Here is a 21,259-nt window from a genome sequence, read left to right on the forward strand (position 1 = left end):
TAGGTTTTCGTGTTGTGTTTGAAACCTCAAAATGCTCCATTGAAAATTCTTCAACCAATGAAGTTATTTTCCTTGGAGAAAGGAAGAATAATGTGTATATTATTGATGTTGATTCATTTGATAGTAAAAATAAATGTTTAACCGTTATGAATGATAATTCTTGGTTGTGGCATAGAAGATTAGGACATGCTAGCTAGTATGGATTCTATCTCAAATTTGGTTATAAAAGATCTTGTTATTGGTTTGTCATCTATTCCTTTTGTCAAAGATAAAGTTTGTGATGCATGCCAATTCGGAAAATCACGTTGTGGGCAATCTTTTTTAAAGTGTCATGTCACTCCACACTAAAATCACGCTGGACCTTACATTCACCCAGATGATGCTTCTTACAACTAGGGCATTCTGGGAAAGTGTAACAACTCTTTGAGCCACCCTAACAACAACCTCGGCCTTGGTTACCTCGGAACCTCTTGTTTTGACTTGAGTCACCAAACATAAATGGAGCTTAAATTTTTTAATCAGAGGTTGAGTCACTACCGCCCTACTGAAACCAAAGGTAGGAGGAGAAATGGCCCCACCAACAATTTGAGGCTCTTGGGGCTCCTGGCTAAATTCCACTGTGCTCTCAGCTCACAGTGCTTTCTCTACCATAAGAGCATAAGTAGGCGTGTCATCTGTAGTAATTAACAAATCATGCTTGATTTTAGGATTTAACCCATCCAAGTTGTTATTATGATGTCAACATTAAGAGATCATTACAATGTAATAGACAAGATACAAGTAAAATAATACATAACACAAGGTGCTCTAACCTAATCATGATATTGTTGAGATCCTCCAGGGCTACTCAACATTAGGGAAAATCAATATGAAAATCACCATTGGAATACATGTTGGAGCATGTATAAGTACCGAAATTATTGAAACCGAAACAAATACAAATTTTTCGCTAATGATCCTAAAAGCAAATCAAAATACCCAAAATTAGCTGATGAATTAAGAGAAGAGATATTTTATGGAGGAATTTTGCATTTAAGTTCAAGCTTGGTTGTAGTTGAGCTCACTTAAGTACTTCATCGAAAAATTAGACCAAAAAATACAATAACTTATTCAAACCTTGATTCATGCTTAAAAATATAACTACATGGTGGAGATTCATGAGAAATTAAGAATAGAGGTGAGAATCGCCGAAAGTAATGAGTGAGATCAAAAATATTGACGAGCATGATAGATCGATGACGGCATAAAGCAAGAGAGATCGACGACAACGATAGCAAGAGAGATCGATCACACGTGAGAGGTAGAGAGAGAGAGAGAATCGTGGAGTGAGACTCTATTTATATTTATTTATATTTATTTTTTCTGATTTTAGTTTTTTTTTGAAAAAGTTTATTAGTCTTTATAAATGAGAAAGATTTAATTAGAAGAAAGAAACAAAAATTAGTTAGACTTTTTTATTTAATCATAAGAAACACAAAGACTAATCATTGAGAAAATATACAATATTAATAAAAATAATTTTAAGAGCGACAAAATTCGTCTTTAAAATTTAAAACATAGACTCTAATAATAGTTATTTCTATACAATTTGCTTTTCTATAATTATTTTAAATAGAAAATATATTCTCTAATATTTTAAGGACTTTTCACCCCTAAAAATATTAAACATCACGTGTATCAAATTTTTATATTAAAATAAAAAGCTAAGAATAATTATTATGGACGATTTTTTGTCTCCCCTATAATTGTTGCCCTTAATATTCTTTTTTTTTAGTGATCCAAGAATACAAAATAAGAATATACAAATACATATGAGGCCACTTTAGAGATTTTAATCCAACAAATTCTTATAAAATAAAAATCTATGACATGAAGATATTCTAGTTTGAAATAGAATGTGTTTGTTCTCATACTGAAATGTAATTAGATGAATATATAGGTATATGTCTATATGATGTTATAAAAAGTACTTGTAATTTGACAATTTTCCAAGTACTACCACCAAAAAAAAGAAAAAAGAAACCGGAACTTATTTTCTCAGTTGTCACTCATAAAGCGATGATCAAACAGAGTGGAAGAGGTGCCGTAATATTCATACTGGCCTACTTCAGGAAGGGTGTCAAGGCCGCCATAACAGTCTTCGAAGTGCTCATCAAAGCTTCTCCACCATGGTGAAGGCTGACATGGTGCTGGCTGAACTGCTTCCTCTATCTTCGTTTGATCACTAGAAGGCATTCCTTCACTACAACTTATTACGACGTCGTTATAGCTAATGGATGAAGAATCATTATTATTACCATATTCGATGTGGGACAAGGTGGTGTCTAGGGTGTTAGCTTCTTGCTGTTCCTTGTGGTTGAGTTGTTCTATAAGCAAAGCTAGGGACACGTCTTCCTCATCTCTAGCCACCTCTTCCAATGCGTCGTAGCTTCCTGATAAAAATGAATTTTCGTGGTCTGCTGATGTTTTGCTACTAGCAATTGCTTTGTTGTGGATGTCGTAGACCTCATCACTGCTTGTAGTAGTACTGTTGCTGTTGCTAAGATTGTTGTGGTCGTTTACAGTGATCTTTTGGTTAGAGAGGTGTCGTTTTGGTGAGCATTCGGTTCCTGCTTTCGTTCCCTTTTTCATGGAGATGTACTACATTTCCTCGCAACCAAATAAACAATGATTAGTCATATATATTGTTTTTCCCATAAATGGATCATACACGGGATAAAGTTAGGGTTTTTTTGCCAGTACTATTTTTTTCTTTTTCTTCAAATGCTAATTATTTGAATTAGCTTCAGTGCCATGGCATACATGTACATAATAATCATCAAATCTATTATATACACTACTCCAATTTCATGAACAAATATATATATATATATATATATATATATATATATACTGGCATGATTATGGAAAAACATGATCCGATTCCGACTTATACTCGCATGATATATTATAAAAAATAATATATACAGTGAAATATCATATAGATTCATGCAACGCCAAATTGAACTTACTTTTTCCAAGCTAAATTAATGTTTATAATCTATATATATATATATGATTTTTGCTATTATTAGACAGTTAAGAAGAAGGTGCCCAACACTACACTGATATACCACTTTACTCATTGTAAAGTATTAACTTTTTTTTTATATTATTTATTAAATTAAAATGTACGAGATTAAATATTAAATTCTACAAATAATATGTTACTTTTTATATTACTTGGCACTGTATTTCTAACAATTTTTCTTATATATACATGTTTCAATTAGATTATTAAATGAATGGTTATCATTAATTTAGAAATTAAATAAAAATAAATAATAGTTAACTTATAAATTAATAGTCACCTAATAATTTATTTCCTTATAAAATTTTAATAAAAATTAATTATATTTTAAAATTAAATTAATTATAATTATTAATTAACTTTTCATAATTTATTATTACAGAAGAAACTTTTAGAATTTTTTTTTGCCCTTAAATTATTAAAGTGAAGGCTGCTGGTTTAGCAGCCCTGGTCTACTTTAATCTGGCAGACCCGAAATGAGCATCAATGGGGGGAAAAAAAAACTGGTGTGGAAGAGGTTTTCAAGCAAGTTAAATGGTTTGTTAAAGGCAGAATTTTGTCTATATGGCCGAAAAAAATTACACAACAAGATAGAGAATGGTTTGAGAGTTTATAAAGTTGTATAGTTGTTATTAAATGTTTGTACAGCAGCTGGAATAGAAAAGTTTATTCAAGGCCTTTTATTTTAAGGTGCTTTTAGGATGTAAAAAATTGTTTGTGGTGCAATGAATTTCTGATTTATCAAAAAAAAAAAAATTATTATACTTATAACTTTATTTTAAAATTATTACACTTAATTATTTAATTTTTTTTGTTTAAATTTTTAAAAAGTAAAATGTAAAATAGGTTGAATGTATTTTCCAAAAAAAAAAAAAAGCTAAATTCCTCCATTTTTTTTTTGATAAAGAGTCATTTACTTAAAAAAATAACACCAGAGTCAAAAAACAATGTGAAGATTCCCCAAAAAATAAAACCACTTCAAACTTGAATAAAAAAACTCATACTTATTTCTTGTAGTTATAAAAAAATAATTTAATATCATTTCAAAATAATTAATTATTTAAAAAATTATTACACAAAAAGAGAATTTTAATTTGTGTATAGAACGAAGTCTAATTTTTGTACAAAACAAAAGAAAATTTCATCGTAAATTTTATAATTAAATGACTTAACTGTTAAAATAATTACAGTAGAGATTTGTATAAAAAATTATTTATAATTATTAATTGCTAAAAGAGGTATTGTTAAATATTCAATTAATTATTTTAAGTAAATAATTAATTATAATTAATTGATTCTAAAAAAAAAAATTTACCTAGATAACCTACTATTATAGGTAAAAAAAAATATGTACACATAATATTTGCAATAAAAATATCACCTTTAAATAATAAATAAATTACAATACTACTAGTGAAAACTAAAACCATGAGCCAATTCCTAGTATTTGAATGCAATTAATGAAAAACGGTCATTAAATTTAATTAATTACGTAAGCAACATGAGGGAAGTATTGGTTGTGCTTTAATGGTAAGCATCTCAATTTGGAATTATTAAGTTGGAGACTGGCCCACCTAACATGTTGGGTATATAAAATATATCCACATAGGGACAATGCAAAATAAAGAGCCAGTAGTAGTTCTACGGTTTTGATGCTTATTAAGACTTTTGTATGGCAAGTCCAGCCAAGAACTTGGAGCCGTTTCACTTGCAAAAAATATAAGTCCACATACACAACGTGTGTAGTCTTAGCTGGTTATTTCAAAAAGCAATTCCTGTTGCCAACACATCATCTACTACGTGTCACTTAATACTTTATTTTTTATTACCTCTTTTGTCCATAAACATATATTGCACCTTCCATTTCTGTCTTTTGCCATTTCTCTTACTCCCAAAAGGATATGGTCATCATAATGAGAAAAGGGTAAGGGCAATTGTGTCATTTTCTTATGCAAGTTGTGCTAGTTTTGAATGTTGATTAACCCTTTAAATTATTTTTTACTCTTTGCTGTTTTTTTTTAGAAAAGAAAAATTAGTGTATTTGATCAGCAGTTCAGCTAGCACAGTGTTAATTTTGTACTAATAAGAAAGTAACACTCACGAGATTCTTGCATTCATCCTCGTAAAGAGCAATGGAATCTCCAATCTCCAGTCCATTCTGCTTCACAAATTCTCCTGTTACATTGCAATGAGCAATAGACTTTGTTATCATATAGTGAAAGCGATAAGAGAAGGTCCAAAATGCTAGAAACGATAATGAAGTAAGCATAACTTGGGATTGTAAAGATAATTATCATGTGGGTCAATAAATTATTTTAGTAAAAAATATATTTACCAGTGTTTTCCAGGACGTACATTCTACTCTTGTTATTTGACCAGTACCTGTAAATGGTTTTGAAAAATCCAACATGATTAATAGCTTAATTAGCTCTAAATACATATAACAAAATTATTTGAAATAGTATACTAGTACACATATATGTGTACGTAGTACTTACTTGTATCTTAAACTCCATTCCCGATTTGAATATACATCTCTCATCACTACTTGGATGCCTTCTTTATCAGAAAGGGTTGGAAGTTTTTCCTCTGCCTCCCTCTAAGATATGATTATTAATTATATCATTTTCGACTTTATGTCAAATTAATTGCATGATAAGTAAGAAGAAATCTCTCATACAAACTTCTTCAGATATAATAGTCATTAGCTTCACAATAGGGATATGTTTGTATATATTAGTTTACATTATCAAAAGATAAGTATATAGATATATGTAAATACATATTTTTTTAGAAGTATATTCCTGGTTTATATATCAACGACTTTATTTCTTTACCATCTTTGGGTACAAAAATCGAGATTATGTCAGCAAAGAGATTATGGTTATTGGGCAGTCTGGATCACAATCATGTTGCAGTAATCAATATATAAGAGGAAATCAAATAGAAGAGTTTGGTTGGTCGTTTTATTTCTTTGTTAACCCTTTTATTTGGAAGAAAAATAAAAGTGATAAGGAACGATAATATAAGAATCAAAATAGTTTTTCTTTAATGCCCTTTCTTCATATATATGGATAAATAATTAACACTCACCTTTGGAAGGACAATCCTTCCCAAAGACCCAACATCACTGTTCTTCAACTCCTTCTTCAGCAGTATCCTCAGTCTCTGCACCCAAAGTACTGATTATGTAACTTATATAGCTTATTAACTTGGTTATAAAAAAGAAGAACCAAATATAGATGATGATATATAGAGGACAAATTACCACAGAAGTGAGCAACAGATAAAAGACAAACAAATATAAATATTAAATAAAATAAAATGAGAAACCCAATATTTAAGATACGAGTGATAGAAGCAAACCAACCTTCTTATCTGGAGTACAAAAGGTGTAGAGATCTCGGTCGCCGGAGCCAGAAATGGGCTGTTCCCTTCTGTACTCGCCGAGAGTAGTGGCAGTGGAGACACTAGTAACTGCATGATGATTAGTTGAAGAAGAAGGAGGAGGAGAAGACTGCGTGGTGACCAAATTGAGACTCCTTTGACGAGCCATTCTCCTCTTACTCCTTGCAACTTTGGTTGTCCAGGCATCCAAAAGCCTTCTCTCTTGCTCTTCCGATACCCCCACTAGTACTCCACCACCACTAGTCTGTCGGCCGGTTGCCATCATGAATGGGTGATAGGCCATACCAGACCGGTGAGCAGCAGCAGGTTGATGAACACTGCCACTTCCCGCAGGAAATTGATAGCGGCGGCCTTGATGATCTTGATGACCCCAGTAGGTTGGAGCCGCATAACAGAACTGAGGGGAGGTATGGATGGAGGAGATGAAATGGGAATTGTGAGAATCATCATGAGTTGTAGTTGTTGTAGTAGCAGCCATAATTTTTGGTTGTTTGGAGTGGATTAAGGGTGAGGATGAGGTTGTACTAGTACTAGTACTTGATGTAAGGAAATGAGGGACCGTAGTAGGGAAGTTGTCCATTGTTTGTAATTATCAAAACGTACGATAACTGTAATATATATAATGTATGTGTGTGTGTGTGTGTGTGTGTGAGAAAGAGGGAGACAAACACAGGCGTGGTGCAATTTTGGAATGGTATAAGTAAAGATTAGGATAAGAAGGTTTGTGTGTATTTAGAGGGCGTGGGTTGGAAATATTGCTGCCAGTGGTGAGAACACAGGTGTGGAAAAAGCAAGATAAACGCGTCGAAAATGGCAGAGAGGGTCGGTGTGTGGTGTGGTGGGAGAGAAGACGAAGCCAAAAGAGGTATATATGTATTTATATATATATATATATATATATAGAGAGAGAGAGAGAGAGAGAGAGAGAGAGAGAAGGGGTGTAGTGTAGCTAGTGAGATGGATGAAGTGAAGAAGAGGGGTTCCGATGGGGTGGATTGGAAGACAGGTGGGCGGGGAGTGGTGGCTTTGGGATACCCATCAGACCAGTGAGAAGGTGAGAGAGAGGGGCTTCAAAGTTGGCGCCACCTTTGGTTTAAATGTGGCACTGACTTGGCCTATTCTCTTGCACACAACACCATGCAATTTCTCCCACCCCATGCCTTGATTCCTCTCCAATAATCTTCATTATACATTTAATCTTCTTAGAATTCTCAAATCAAAATTCAAACACTGACTACACACTATATTCTGTAAAAGTTCAATATTCTTTGTGAATTTCTTTTATGGAGGGAAAATGACGATTATTATTTGAGTTTTTATATTTTTAAGAGAAAAAAAAACTACTTAGCATTATTAATTTATTAAAGTCTCCTTTTTTAATCGGTTCTCTTTCAGGAAAAAAAAAAACCAATAAAATTTACTAAAGAAGAAGCACAACAGCACAAGAAGAAACTCACTCACTCACTCACAATGCAAAAGAATATATTAGATAGACAGCACATGGTTATTTATTGTGCTATAAATATATATTTTTTACGTTAAATAAATAATTAAATTATAACGTATATACGCCTTACATATATAGTTTTTGGTTTTCTTTTTTCGAAACGCCTTTCATAGTTTTATTGATATATATATATATTTCTATGTGGGAAGGGCTAAAATTTGTCTTTGTTTATCATATATAGAAAAATGGGAGCGAGGCAGTAACTATATCATTAGTTGGTGTGTCATAATTACATATTGTCAACATTAAACAGAGAACTGTATGCAGTCGGAGTACTTTGTGTTTTAGAGAACAACAAGAAATAGATAGAACAGCCTAATTCTCATGCATGGCGGCTTCATTTTAGTGATGCTCCATTTTTCATGTTTCGTCGTCTTTTTACAAAATAGTTAAAGATGATTGATTAATAGTGGCAGTGGAAAATATAATCGTCTAAGCAAAATTGTTCTTTATAACATGATAATCTTTTCCACTTACCTTTACTAACGGGGCGTTTAGAGGACTAAGAGAGAATTGAAATTGGGTCTATGTAATTATACAATTTTGGATGTTTGTTGACCGTGTATTTAGACTCTAACTAGGTAATTAAGTAATTGAGATGGTTCAATTACACTTTTTATTTATCATATTCTCAGAAGAACTGAATGTAGTTATGCTATATAATTGCTAAAAACTTTAGATTTTAAATATTAACTACTAAATATTAATATTTTTTTATGTGTAATTAATAAATATTTTGTCAAACTAGACATTAGTAAATCATAAGTAATTACAATATCGTGATTCATTTGATTTTGTCTTTGGTAGATTGGGATGAGAACATTGTTAGGTGGAATTTTAATAAGGAAGTTGTTGTAATTATTTTTAGTATGTATTGACGCAATTTTTCGTCAACTGGTCTAAGAAGATAGTAAAAAATAGAAGACTACGCTGTAACTTTAGTCAAATAAATTAAATTGCAAAATAGTAAAAAAGGCACGAGGATTTATCACTATAAGAAAAAACATTTACAATCATGAAATTCTGTATTTTAAAATTACCTAATTATTATTTAATTAATTTCTTAATTAAATGCGACAGAAAATAAACTGGTACTGAAATAGTTTTTCTGTAGTTGTAGAAGGCAACTCTGTAACTTTACAATTAACCAGAAAAACAAACAGTGGAGAATAGTAAAAATATACAAGATTTTTGTACGTGGTTTCAACAATCCTTCCAGATTGTTACTAGCCCATGAAGGCATGTCCAGAGATAAGATTCATTAGATAGATCTCAAAAATACAAAGTAATTGACTTATGCATAAATAGACTCCCTCTTATTGTATGCCGCAAGCTTGAGGTGTTCGACCTTCTAATCGAATCTTGTTAAAACTTCAAGTGCTCGAACTCCCTTCGATCTCCTTGAAGAGTACTTGCTTCCTCCCGAGGTAAGACTTGAAAAGAAATCTTTCGAAAGCTTGTAGAACCTTCTCCTAAAGGTAGCACTATTGTTCTTCTTCTTTAGCAGACTTGAATACAGACTCAAGACAATACAAAATACATATAAACAGAGTAAGAGATGAACACTCTCTTCTCTACAAACAAAGACACACTTTTCTCAAGAAATGAATACAATTCAAAGTCTAAGAATGAGATACATGAGCTAGTTGCTATAAGGTGTATTTATAATCAATATACACCATATTAAAAGCTCACACACAGTCTGAATACAACCACAACTCACTAAATAATTTCCTAAAATAGATCTTCAATCAGCCCAACAATTTCTGTTTTCATACCCACAGAATCGTGAGCAGTAAGTGCGACTTTCCTTTATAGAAAAGGAAAGTCTTGCTTCAGTTTTCTTCACACGCAAAATGATCAAATTGTTGGGTTTTATGCCCTAAATAAAACTCATTTCAATATAATCAGATTTACTTATTAATATAGATCAGAAATAACATTTAATGTTGCATGGTTCACATGATTTATTTCATGATTATATGTATATAATGTATGAATTCATCTGAAACCCTTTTCACATACTTGATCCTGTTTATTGTGCTGTCAACACATTGGAAAGTAAACATGACTATGTGAATAAAGTTTCCTAGATTTATCAGACATAGGGTTTTACTGATATGATAATCTACAAGAAAGTTTACTTGCATTTGGAGAAATGCTATGTTCTTTCCAGAGCATTGGTTAAAGTAAAGCTCAGTTTGGATGCATGGAGTATGCATCGAAAGGGACCGATATTGAACTTTGACTTAGATTTATTAAACTTACCGTAATATCTATTCAAGTCAATATCGCCTAGTTGATCCTAGATCAAATGATCTTAATCCTGTTATGATTAGGCTCAATCTCAAGAGGCTATTCGTTTTCTTTGATTTGTTAGTTAAGCCTACTTTTGGGTCAGGGTGATACGTACATTTTGGGAACACGGTATTCTATCCTACAGCCGACCTCCGTTCACGATGGAACTCCGAAAGAGGGCCCAAGAAATTCTCCAACTCCCTTAAGGTAATAGGAACATCTCTCTCTTGGCCACTGAAACCAATTTTGTCAAGTATATGTTCTATTCATCTGACTACGTACCAAAAGCCAAGTAGGCAGTAGGGGAGGTAGTATCCAAACGAGAGACTCTGAGCAAGAAGAAGAAGAAGAGGAAGGCTCCTCCAAGTGATCAAGTACCTATTGAGTGGGCTATTAGGATTAAAGATGGTCCTGAGAAGGTCGCTCCATCTTCTGCCCTAGTGGCTTGAATGGGAGAGGCCATTGTGGCTGACAAGGAAGAGGAGGATTCTTCAGATGAGTATGCTCCTTCTTTGCTTGTTTGGGAGGGTGCTTCTGCCCACATGCAGGGTACTTTATCTTGTTTTTAACTTATTTGCATTCATTTAGATCATTCTTGTTTTGACCCTCTTATTTTAGTTATGTGTAGTTATGTCTCAGAGGATGCTATTGTTGGGTTTTATGCCCTAAATAAAACTCTTTACAATCTGATTAGTTATCAATGTAAGAAATTTGAAGTGATTAATGTTTGCATGAATTTTACATGCTAATGGTTTAAATATGTTTATTACATTTACACACAAAATCAGTTAAATCCAGATCATATGTTTATTCACAATTACAGTATCGTCAACACAGTGGAATGTGATTGTGATCATATGAATCAAAAGACTTGGTCCCTGTTTCATCAATGTTATTGGATTTACACTAATGTGATAATCAACGATGATGTATACTTACACTTGGAGTAAGTGTTATGTTCTTTCCAGGACATTAGTAAAGTATACTAGTTTCGAATGTATGGAGTATACATTGGACTGGACCGATATTGCTACTAAGTTAAGATATTACAAACTTACCGTTATATATATCTTTCCAAGTCAATATCAGTAGTTGATCTTAAGATTAAAAGAATCTAAATCATGATATGCTTAGGCTCAACTCAGGAGTGCTATTCATGTTCTTTGATTTATTACTTAAGCCTACTTTTAGGTCAGGGTGATACGTATATTTTGGGAACATGATAGTATGATTGAGTGGGAGTGCTGAACATAAATATGGAATCTATAGCTCCTACTGGTGTATAGAAGTAAAGTGATGATTCCCTTCGAGCTTAGCAAATAGAAGTAAATGGATGAGCTCTTGTTTAACTGACTAATTATTAGATCACTAAACACCATTTACAGGTAGCTAAGTGTTTTAAGGGGCAAAATACATTGAGGGGTGAGAACGGTAAAGAAATCCCATCTCGATGTAGATCATCTATATAGAGGATCTTTAAATCACAATAAGATTATAACAATGGTTAAATGAGATAGCAGATTGATATCGTGAAACATATAATATGCTCTATATAAGTCTGAGAGTGCAATTCTAAGTTCTAAGAGTGGATTCAACGAAGAATTAATAAGTAGGAATTTACTTGGTAAATTTGGTTCACTTATTGGAAGCTCAGCATATAGATCCATGGTCCCCATTCTAGTTGAGAACATTCTGCTTGTAAGACTCATTAATTGATTCGTGATTGATCAATTATAATTCTAAAGTTAGACTATGTCTAATTTTCTGAATTTTCACTAAGCAGGGGTGAAATTATAAAGAAAAGAGATTCTAGGTTTATTTATTTATTAATGGGCTTTATATGTCTAGTTAATAATTAAATTAAATGACAATATTATTTAATAATCTATTTTACTTATTAAATAATTAGTTTTGGCATTTAAAAGGTTAGAATTGGAAAATTAGCGTTTTTGAGAAAATAGAGATAAAATTTGTTAAATGTGCAAAATCAAGTGGGGCCCACTAGCACACCATGGCCGGCCACTATTTGTGGAATTTCAAATTAATATTTTCATTATTGTAATGCCAAATAATTCCTAACCTAAACCTAGTAGTTGCCTATAAATAGAAAGTGATGGCTCAGTCAAATCATAAGTTTTCACAAGCCTTTCTGACAGAAATTTCTCTCTTCAGAAAAACTGAGCCTTCCCCACTTTCTATACCTGGCCGAAACCTTCTCTTCGCTTTTCTCCTTCATCAATTTCGAACCCTAGTGAAAGAGTAAGTGCCCACACACAGCAAGCAGTAACTCAATCATAGATTGGAAGACTGTGAAGGATCAAACTTGAAGAAGAAGGACATTCGGGCTCAGATATTGATTATACTCTGCTACAGAAAGGATACAAGGGTTAGAAATCTGAGCGGAAGGAGACATTAATTCCGCTGCATCAATGTAAGGTTTTCTTAACTTTATATGTATTTAATTTATCGTTTTAGAAAGTTCATATTTAGGGTGTTTAAACAACATACTTGTGAGTAGATCTAAGATCCTGGTAAAATAAATTCCAAAAACTAGCCTCAGAGCCATGATAATTGATTTACTTGCATGAAATTTGAACTTTAAAACGACTGTTTGTTATTTGGATGGTTTCATGTTGTATTGAGCATTATATGATGATTGATTGATGTTTGTGAATTTTCGTGAAAAATAATTGAAATTTTGTTTCTAGAATTATTTTTATTGGATAGTATGGAAAAAATTAAGCAAATTACTTTTTAACAGAACTCAATTTCGATTTAATTTGAATTAGTTATGATTTTTTGAAGATTCGAAAAAAGATAAGGGGGCTGTGCACTCTCACGCGCGCGGTGATTCAGACAAGTTTCTTGTCTAAATCCTTCATCCGCGCGCGGAACTGGTGTCTGATGCCCCCCTACGCGCGTGCAAATCCTGCCAGCTCCCCTGTTCCGCTGAGTTTTCTCGGCTGTCACCAAGGAGCACGCGCGCGGACAGTATGCTTGGCATACTGTCCGTACAGCTCCCAAAATTTTCGTTTGTCTTCGTTTTTTCATGCTTTTTCATGGAATTAACTTCCGATTTTTTGTGTAGTTTTGTATTTATAGATTTACTATTCCTAATTCAATTCTAATTATCATAATGAATTAATTTAATATATTTTTTTAATTTAATTAATGATAGTAGTGTAATTTGAATTTGAAATTAGTAAATATCTATCTTCTTGCTTAATTATTTATCTTATTTTTAAATTTGATTATATCTTATCTTATTTTTAAATTTAAGGTCAGATATTAAATTTTTTAAATTAATTTTTTTTTTAAATATTTTGACCTTATTTAAATTGAAAATAAGATAACTATAATCATGTAATTTTAAATAGATGTAAGATATTTTGCTAACTTTTAAATTTTGTTATTTTATTTATTTAAATTAAATTTAAAATCTGAAAAAGATATTTAATTTATCTTTTCTAATTTTTATTTATAAAATAACATTTAATTTTTTAAAAGTAGTTAGCAAATTTTGAAATGATATTTAGGTTAGTTGAAACCTAATTTTTCAAAATTGTAGGTTTAATTTTATTTTTTTTTTCATAATTTCGAAATTTAAATTAATAATATTTTTTTTTATTTTATTTCCGAAAATAAACAATTTTTTTTTAATTTTTTTTCGAAAATTAAATATTTTTTTATTTATTTATTTAATTATTTATTTTTTTCGAAATTTTTTTATTTAAAATTAAATAAATCCTACTTCCAACTATTCAGCTAACCTTGTTGCAGGAGTATGTGGTTTTAGCTTGTGTGTAAGTTTTCAAAACCTATTATTACTTGATTGCAAATAGCCATGGTTAACTTGTTGACAGATCCAATGATCTGATTTTAACTCATGGCTCCCTTGGTCAAGTTAATAATTTGTAACAGGTAAATTTTACAATCTTCTTTCACCTGTGTATGACCTAGCAACATGATAGGATCCATCCAAGTGTGTACCTGTGTGAGCCAATGTGTTTATTTTATTATATAGATGCATATAGGTTGTTGCTAAATAAAATGTCACACCATGATAGATTTTATTTAGGTCCATTTAGTTATTGAACCTATTCAATTAATAACAGTTATTTATTTTAAGGTTAAATTACTCTCTTTTGGGCCTTGTGTGAGAGTTAGGAGCCATAGAAGTGGGTACGAAATACTGAACCCAGCACACCCTCACATGAACTACCCCAATTGTGAAGGCCCATTTGCCTGATTTAAATAACTGTACTAGGTTAATTATATTAGTTTGACCTAATAAAATTGAATTAGCAACATAATTAACTTTTAAAATATATGAAATTTATTTTAATTTTGATATTTTAAAGTTAATTTTAGGAAAAAAAACTTTTAGTTTAGATATTATTTCTAGACAAACTATTTGTATTTTTCTTGTATTTAATTAAATATAGAATTTTAACTAACTAGATTCTTTCTGGAGCTTATTTAATTAAATATTCCTATTTAAGTTATAAATCAATTATATCAACTGATTTTTTTTATCCAACTTAAATTTGAATATTTTATTTAAATTTTAAATTAAGTTGAGGAATTCTAGGCATTAGTTGTTAAAGATTCTTAAGATATTTTTTGAGTTAATATCTTTTCGAATATTAACTTAAAATGGAATATTTTAGATATTTTTGAGTTAATATCTTTTCGAATATTAACTTAAAAATATTTTCAAATTAAGTGGTTACAACTTAATTTTTGATATTTAATTAAATCTAAATTTGAAATTATTTAAGTTTTTGATTTTTTCTATATAACTTAAATTAGATATTTTTCAAATTTTTTGAAAAGATACTTAGTCCCATAAGATATTTTCTAGATAGTAATTTCTAGACTATTTATTATTTCTAATATTTAAATAGGAAAATATTATACTTTGTGTAATTAATTATTTAAATAATTAATTTTGGTACAATTTTATTAAGTATATTTTTCCTAGTATTAAACTAGAAATTAAATAATTAATCCTTCTCTACACTTAATTATTATTGCTTGAATTTAATACATTTAATTAACTTGAAAAATTTAAATATCTAAGTTGATTTTCATCATGATACTTAAATATTTATTTATTTTTCATGACTTTTAATTAAATAGAAAATATTTTTAAGTTGAAATTTAATTTTTCAACTTAAATTTAAATAATTTTCAAAAATATATATTTCTTTTTCTTTATTTTATTAATCAATTTCGAAATTTGCATTTTAATTATGCAATATTTTTCGAATTTATTTATTTATTTATTTTTTGAAAAATAGATTGAGTTGTAAATTAATTATTTATTTTAATTAATTCTTGGACCAACTCAAATCAATGATTTTTTCATCTATTGATTAATTTAAAATAAATGAAATTTAAAATATATATATATAATATTAGAAATTGAATTAATTAGTCAAAAGAAAATCTAGATAGGTGATATTTTTGCTTGAAGTATTTCTTTTCTAATTTTTATTATTTTTTCGAAAATTGTATAGTTTTTATACTTTAAATTTTCGAACTCAATAAATATATTCTCAAGGAAATTTTTAAGTTGCCAATTAATCTAATTTAATTCAACTTAAATTAATTTCCTTAATATTTATATTTAAGATTATTACTAAGATGGAAATAATTAATTTTATTTCAATCACCATTCAAGTATAATTTTATAAATATTATATTAAATTCTTATTTTTGAATTTCAATTCTAAATTTCGAATTTAATGAGAATTTATTTATTAGAATAATAAAGAAAATACATTTTAATGAATGAGCTTTATTATTATTAAGATATTCGATCTCCATTGTGGGTTTTACATTGCGTTTGTTTTAGTGAGTAATCCTCCCTAATGGAGGAACGTTCATTAGCAATTTCGCACCGTTTAATCTCGAAAAATAAGTAGTTTGTAAGTGTTTTATATGGTATAGATCACCCTAATGGTGGCGACCATATTTGGCTTGCAAATTGTGAAACAATGGTAGTAGCTCATGAGATAGAATAGCCTTGACTCTCGCCTAAACGGGACAACGCTGGATTCCAATCTTGATCGAATAAAAGGTTGCTAGAATGTTTAACATTTTAGATGAGCTGACAACTCTATTCAATAGATGGTAGCTTTGACTCTCGCCTAAACGGGACACTGATATCAGTTTATTGAAAAACCTTGGAAATTATTTAGGATTGAATTTTTAAGTATTTTCTCATATCATTCCTACTTGCTATGTGCTTATAATTTCTGAATTGATTTTGTGTTAAACCTTTATTAATTTCTATTTGTTGATTTATATTATTTTGTAGTATCCTGCATCATCAAAATGAATCCCATGTTATCACTGTTGACTGAAAACAAGCTGAATGGATCTAACTTTAATAAGTGGAATGAGAACATTAACATTGCTCTCATAGGAGAAAGTGCCTTGTTTGTTTTAACTGAGCCGTCACCTGAAGTGCCTGGGGACAATGCTTCCAAAGCTGTGAAAGAAAAGTATGAGCGTTGGCAGAAAGCAAATGACAAAGCTCTATACTTTATGCTTTCTAGCATGGTTGACACCCTCAAAACTTGGTTTTCCAAAACCAAGAAGGTTGCTGAAGTTATGACGAAGTTAAATGAGCTATTCGGTAAGGCATCACTTCAGTCACGCTTTGACGCGACTAAGAAGTACATTAATGCACGGATGGAACCTCATCAAAACGTGCGTGACCATGTTCTCCTCATGTCGAGTTATTTCCAAGAAGCCCAGGATCATGGTGCTGAAATGGACAGTGCTACTCAAGTAAGCCTCATCTTGAATAGCCTGACTCCAGCATTTCTACCATACACTTCAAATTATGTCATGAATAAGAAGGAAATTGACTTTCATGAATTAGTCAATGACCTTCAAACTTATGAAAATTTGATTGGAGGACCCAAGAAGAAAGGGAGTAAACCTCACAATCCTGGGAATGGTAATGGGACGATGAAACCTGAAGCAAATGTTGCCTCTGCTTCGAAGCCCAAATCGAAGAAGAAGTGGAAGAACACCAAGAAGCGAACAAAAGCCATGAAGAATAAAAAGGCTGCTCCTTCTGGTGATGCTACACTTAAAGGAAAGTGTTTCTACTGCAATGAAAAAGGTCATTGGAAACCCCAGTGTCCTAAACTTCTTGCAAAGAAACAAGGTATTTCTATTTATAAACTTTAAGAGTTTTAGTGAATTATTATCCAATTGAATTTATGATTCTGGACTAACTTTGTTTATTTGTTTTCTTCTTCTTATAGGCCAAGCTACTTGAACTCAATTGAGTTGGATCAGAAAGCTGGACCAAGGGTGAAATCGTCCAGATAAAAATGAAGCTCTTCAATTTATTTTTGAATTAATTGTTTTAGTTTAAAGACAATTTGGATTTCAAATTTTAGTTAGGGATATTAATCCCTGTTTTTCTCATATTGTTGCAATATTTTTTTTATTTTAATATTAATAAAGTTTCTTTATTTTTGAAATTTACCATTGCAATTTATGAGATTGAGCTTCATTTATTTTATCTTCATCAACAATTACCACATTATATTTATATGTTTGTATGTGTGAGTGTTTTTTATATTGATGCAAATTCTATTATAATTACAACTCTTTATAGAGTTATATTAAATAAACACTAAAAATTATTTCTATGTTTATTAATAATTGTTAATTCTAATACAATTATTAAGAATTTGTTTAATAAAAGGATCTATTGATCTGATAGGGGTGGAGAAAAGTTAAGAAAACCATGCAGTTCAACGATCTTTTATATCTAATGAACTCTGGATAGTATTCAACTCCACATAAACTCTATCACACTTAAAGAATAATGATCTTTACAACCATTAGGGATGGATCATAATCTCTATATACTTAGGGGTGGAGGTTATCCACAAGTACCCTATATGTATATTCTTAGGGGTGGAGTCTATTCCACAATTCCCTATATGAAACATATTTTCTTTAAACATGGAAGTAATATAATGAGTTATCTGTTATCAATAGAAATTCTTGATCTTGATTGTATGTTCCATTTCGATTTTACTGTTTTAAGTAAAAGTTTGATACTTTTGAAAGTTCTTTGGAAAAGTTTCACACTACCTTAATTGAGTAGGAGAATTTTAAAGTTCTATACTCATCTTCATCAGGTTCATACTTGTGATAGATACTTAAGAACACTACTGAAAAGCAAATCTAACCATTCATATGGATAGGTATAGCTTATCAGACTTATGAGAATAAGATAAAGAACTCTATTTCAGTCTATTCGAATGACTTGAACCCATAATTCTTAATCCTCATAAAATTTTATGGTATCTTAATTTTGATTACTTTATCTCTGGCATGTATTTTCACTTCAAGTACTAGTCTGCTATGTTGATGACTTAATCTTAACTTAAAGTTTTCAGACTAATACAAAAGTCACAACTAGGTAACTCTCTAAACAATCAGAGGTTAAAAGTATTATTTAACCAGACATCTGCTATTGAGTGGGAGCTATCTGAGATGTAATCAAATAGGGAACATTAGATGATATTCAAGAAAGATTTATGAAAGTGATCTATATGTTAGATATTAAGGAACTGTGTATCAGTTGTCCTTGTGTCTCACCAACTCATTTCGAGATCATTGAGATGGTGCTTACTTTGGGGGTGGAGGAATTATTGTATAATAATTCAAGCTCTACCAAAGAAGAACTATAACTTTGTGTATTCGAAAATCCAAGAAAGTTATATTGCTGAAGAAAAGTCTACATTGTATTATCTCAATTACATATTTTAAAATATGAGAGATATGTCTTCTGTTTATTCAGATGTACTTTTAAAAACAGTAAAGATTTCAGTATCCCTTGATGAGTAAACAATATAGTAAAGGATGTTTCATAAGAGTATTTATGAACTAGTTCCAGAAGTTTGGGTGGATTCAAATATACTACACTTGATCTGAAGATCAAGACATCAGATTGACCTATTTGCACAGTTTGTTTTATGTTAGTGCAAGTGGGAGTTTGTTGGGTTTTATGCCCTAAATAAAACTCTTTACAATCTGATTAGTTATCAATGTAAGAAATTTGAAGTGATTAATGTTTGCATGAATTTTACATGCTAATGGTTTAAATATGTTTATTACATTTACACACAAAATCAGTTAAATCCAGATCATTTGTTTATTCACAATTACAATATCGTCAACACAATGGAATGTGATTGTGATCATATGAATCAAAAGACTTGGTCCCTGTTTCATCGATGTTATTGGATTTACACTAATGTGATAATCAACGATGATGTATACTTACACTTGGAGTAAGTGTTATGTTCTTTCCAGGACATTAGTAAAGTATACTAGTTTCGAATGTATGGAGTATACATTGGACAGGACCGATATTGCAACTAAGTTAAGATATTACAAACTTACCGTTATATATATCTTTCCAAGTCAATATCAGTAGTTGATCTTAAGATTAAAAGAATCTAAATCCTGATATGCTTAGGTTCAACTCAGGAGTGCTATTCATGTTCTTTGATTTATTAGTTAAGCCTACTTTTAGGTCAGGGTGATACGTATATTTTGGGAACATGATAGTATGATTGAGTGGGAGTGCTGAACATAAATATGGAATCTATAGCTTCTACTGGTGTATAGAAGTAAAGTGATGATTCCCTTCGAGCTTAGCAAATAGAAGTAAATGGATGAGCTCTTGTTTAACTGACTAATTATTAGATCACTAAACACCATTTACAGGTAGCTAAGTGTTTTAAGGGGCAAAATACATTGAGGGGTGAGAACGGTAAAGAAATCCCATCTCGATGTAGATCATCTATATAGAGGATCTTTAAATCACAATAAGATTATAACAATGGTTAAATGACATAGCAGATTGATATCGTGAAACAAATAATATGCTCTATATAAGTCTGAGAGTGCAATTCTAAGTTCTAAGAGTGGATTCAACGAAGAATTAATAAGTAGGAATTTACTTGGTAAATTTGGTTCACTTATTGGAAGCTCAGCATATAGATCCATGGTCCTCATTCTAGTTGAGAACATTCTGCTTGTAAGACTCATTAATTGATTAGTGATTGATCAATTATAATTCTAAAGTTAGACTATGTCTAATTTTATGAATTTTCACTAAGCAGGGGTGAAGTTGTAAAGAAAAGAGATTCTAGATTTATTTATTTATTAATGGGCTTTATATGTCTAGTTAATAATTAAATTAAATGACAATATTATTTAATAATCTATTTTAGTTATTAAATAATTAGTTTTGGCATTTAAAAGGTTAGAATTGGAAAATTGGCGTTTTTGAGAAAATAGAGATAAAATTTGTTAAAAGTGCAAAATCAAGTGGGGCCCACTAACACACCATGGTCGGCCACTATTTTTGGAATTTCAAATTAATATTTTCATTTTTTTAATGCCAAATAATTCCTAACCTAAACCTAGTAGTTGCCTATAAATAGAAAGTGATGGCTCAGTCAAATCATAAGTTTTCACAAGCCTTTCTGACAGAAATTTCTCTCTTCAGAAAAACTGAGCCTTCCCCACTTTCTATACCTGGCCGAAACCCTCTCTTCTCTTTTCTCCTTCATGAATTTTGAACCCTAGTGAAAGAGTAAGTGCCCACACACAGTAAGACTGTGAAGGATCAAACTTGAAGAAGAAGGACATTCGGGCTCAGAACTTGATTATACTCTGCTACAGAAAGGATACAAGGGTTAGAGATCTGAGCGGAAGGAGACATTAATTCCGCTGCATCAATGTAAGGTTTTCTTAACTTTATATGTGTTTAATTTATCGTTTTAGAAAGTTCATATTTAGGGTGTTTAAAGAACATACTTGTGAGTAGATCTAAGATCCTGGTAAAATAATTTCCAACAGCTATGCACACTAAAGAAGTGGTCGGGAGATGCTTACGGTTAGAAGTATCCAGCGAAACGGTC

The 21,259-nt window shown here is 30.8% G+C and overlaps 1 protein-coding gene and 1 long non-coding RNA gene across 2 annotated transcripts in view; one reads left to right on the forward strand and one right to left on the reverse strand.

The window, feature by feature from the left end:
• The window catches only part of LOC115696246 (uncharacterized), a 100,906-nt gene that overhangs the window by 52,022 nt on the left and 27,625 nt on the right, over positions 1 to 21,259 (forward strand). The window lies entirely within an intron of this gene.
• On the reverse strand, positions 1,793 to 7,461 carry LOC115696465 (B3 domain-containing transcription factor LEC2). The gene is made up of 6 exons (XM_061118433.1): positions 6,441 to 7,461; positions 6,164 to 6,238; positions 5,569 to 5,669; positions 5,406 to 5,452; positions 5,172 to 5,245; positions 1,793 to 2,640 (listed from the first exon to the last, which is right to left on the reverse strand). The coding sequence occupies exons 1-6, from the start codon at positions 7,056 to 7,058 to the stop codon at positions 2,038 to 2,040; spliced, it is 1,518 nt and encodes a 505-aa protein (XP_060974416.1). The 5' UTR covers positions 7,059 to 7,461; the 3' UTR covers positions 1,793 to 2,037.

Source organism: Cannabis sativa, chromosome 7 (genome assembly GCF_029168945.1).
Source record: "Cannabis sativa cultivar Pink pepper isolate KNU-18-1 chromosome 7, ASM2916894v1, whole genome shotgun sequence".
In the NCBI taxonomy this organism is placed as follows: Eukaryota; Viridiplantae; Streptophyta; class Magnoliopsida; order Rosales; family Cannabaceae; genus Cannabis; species Cannabis sativa.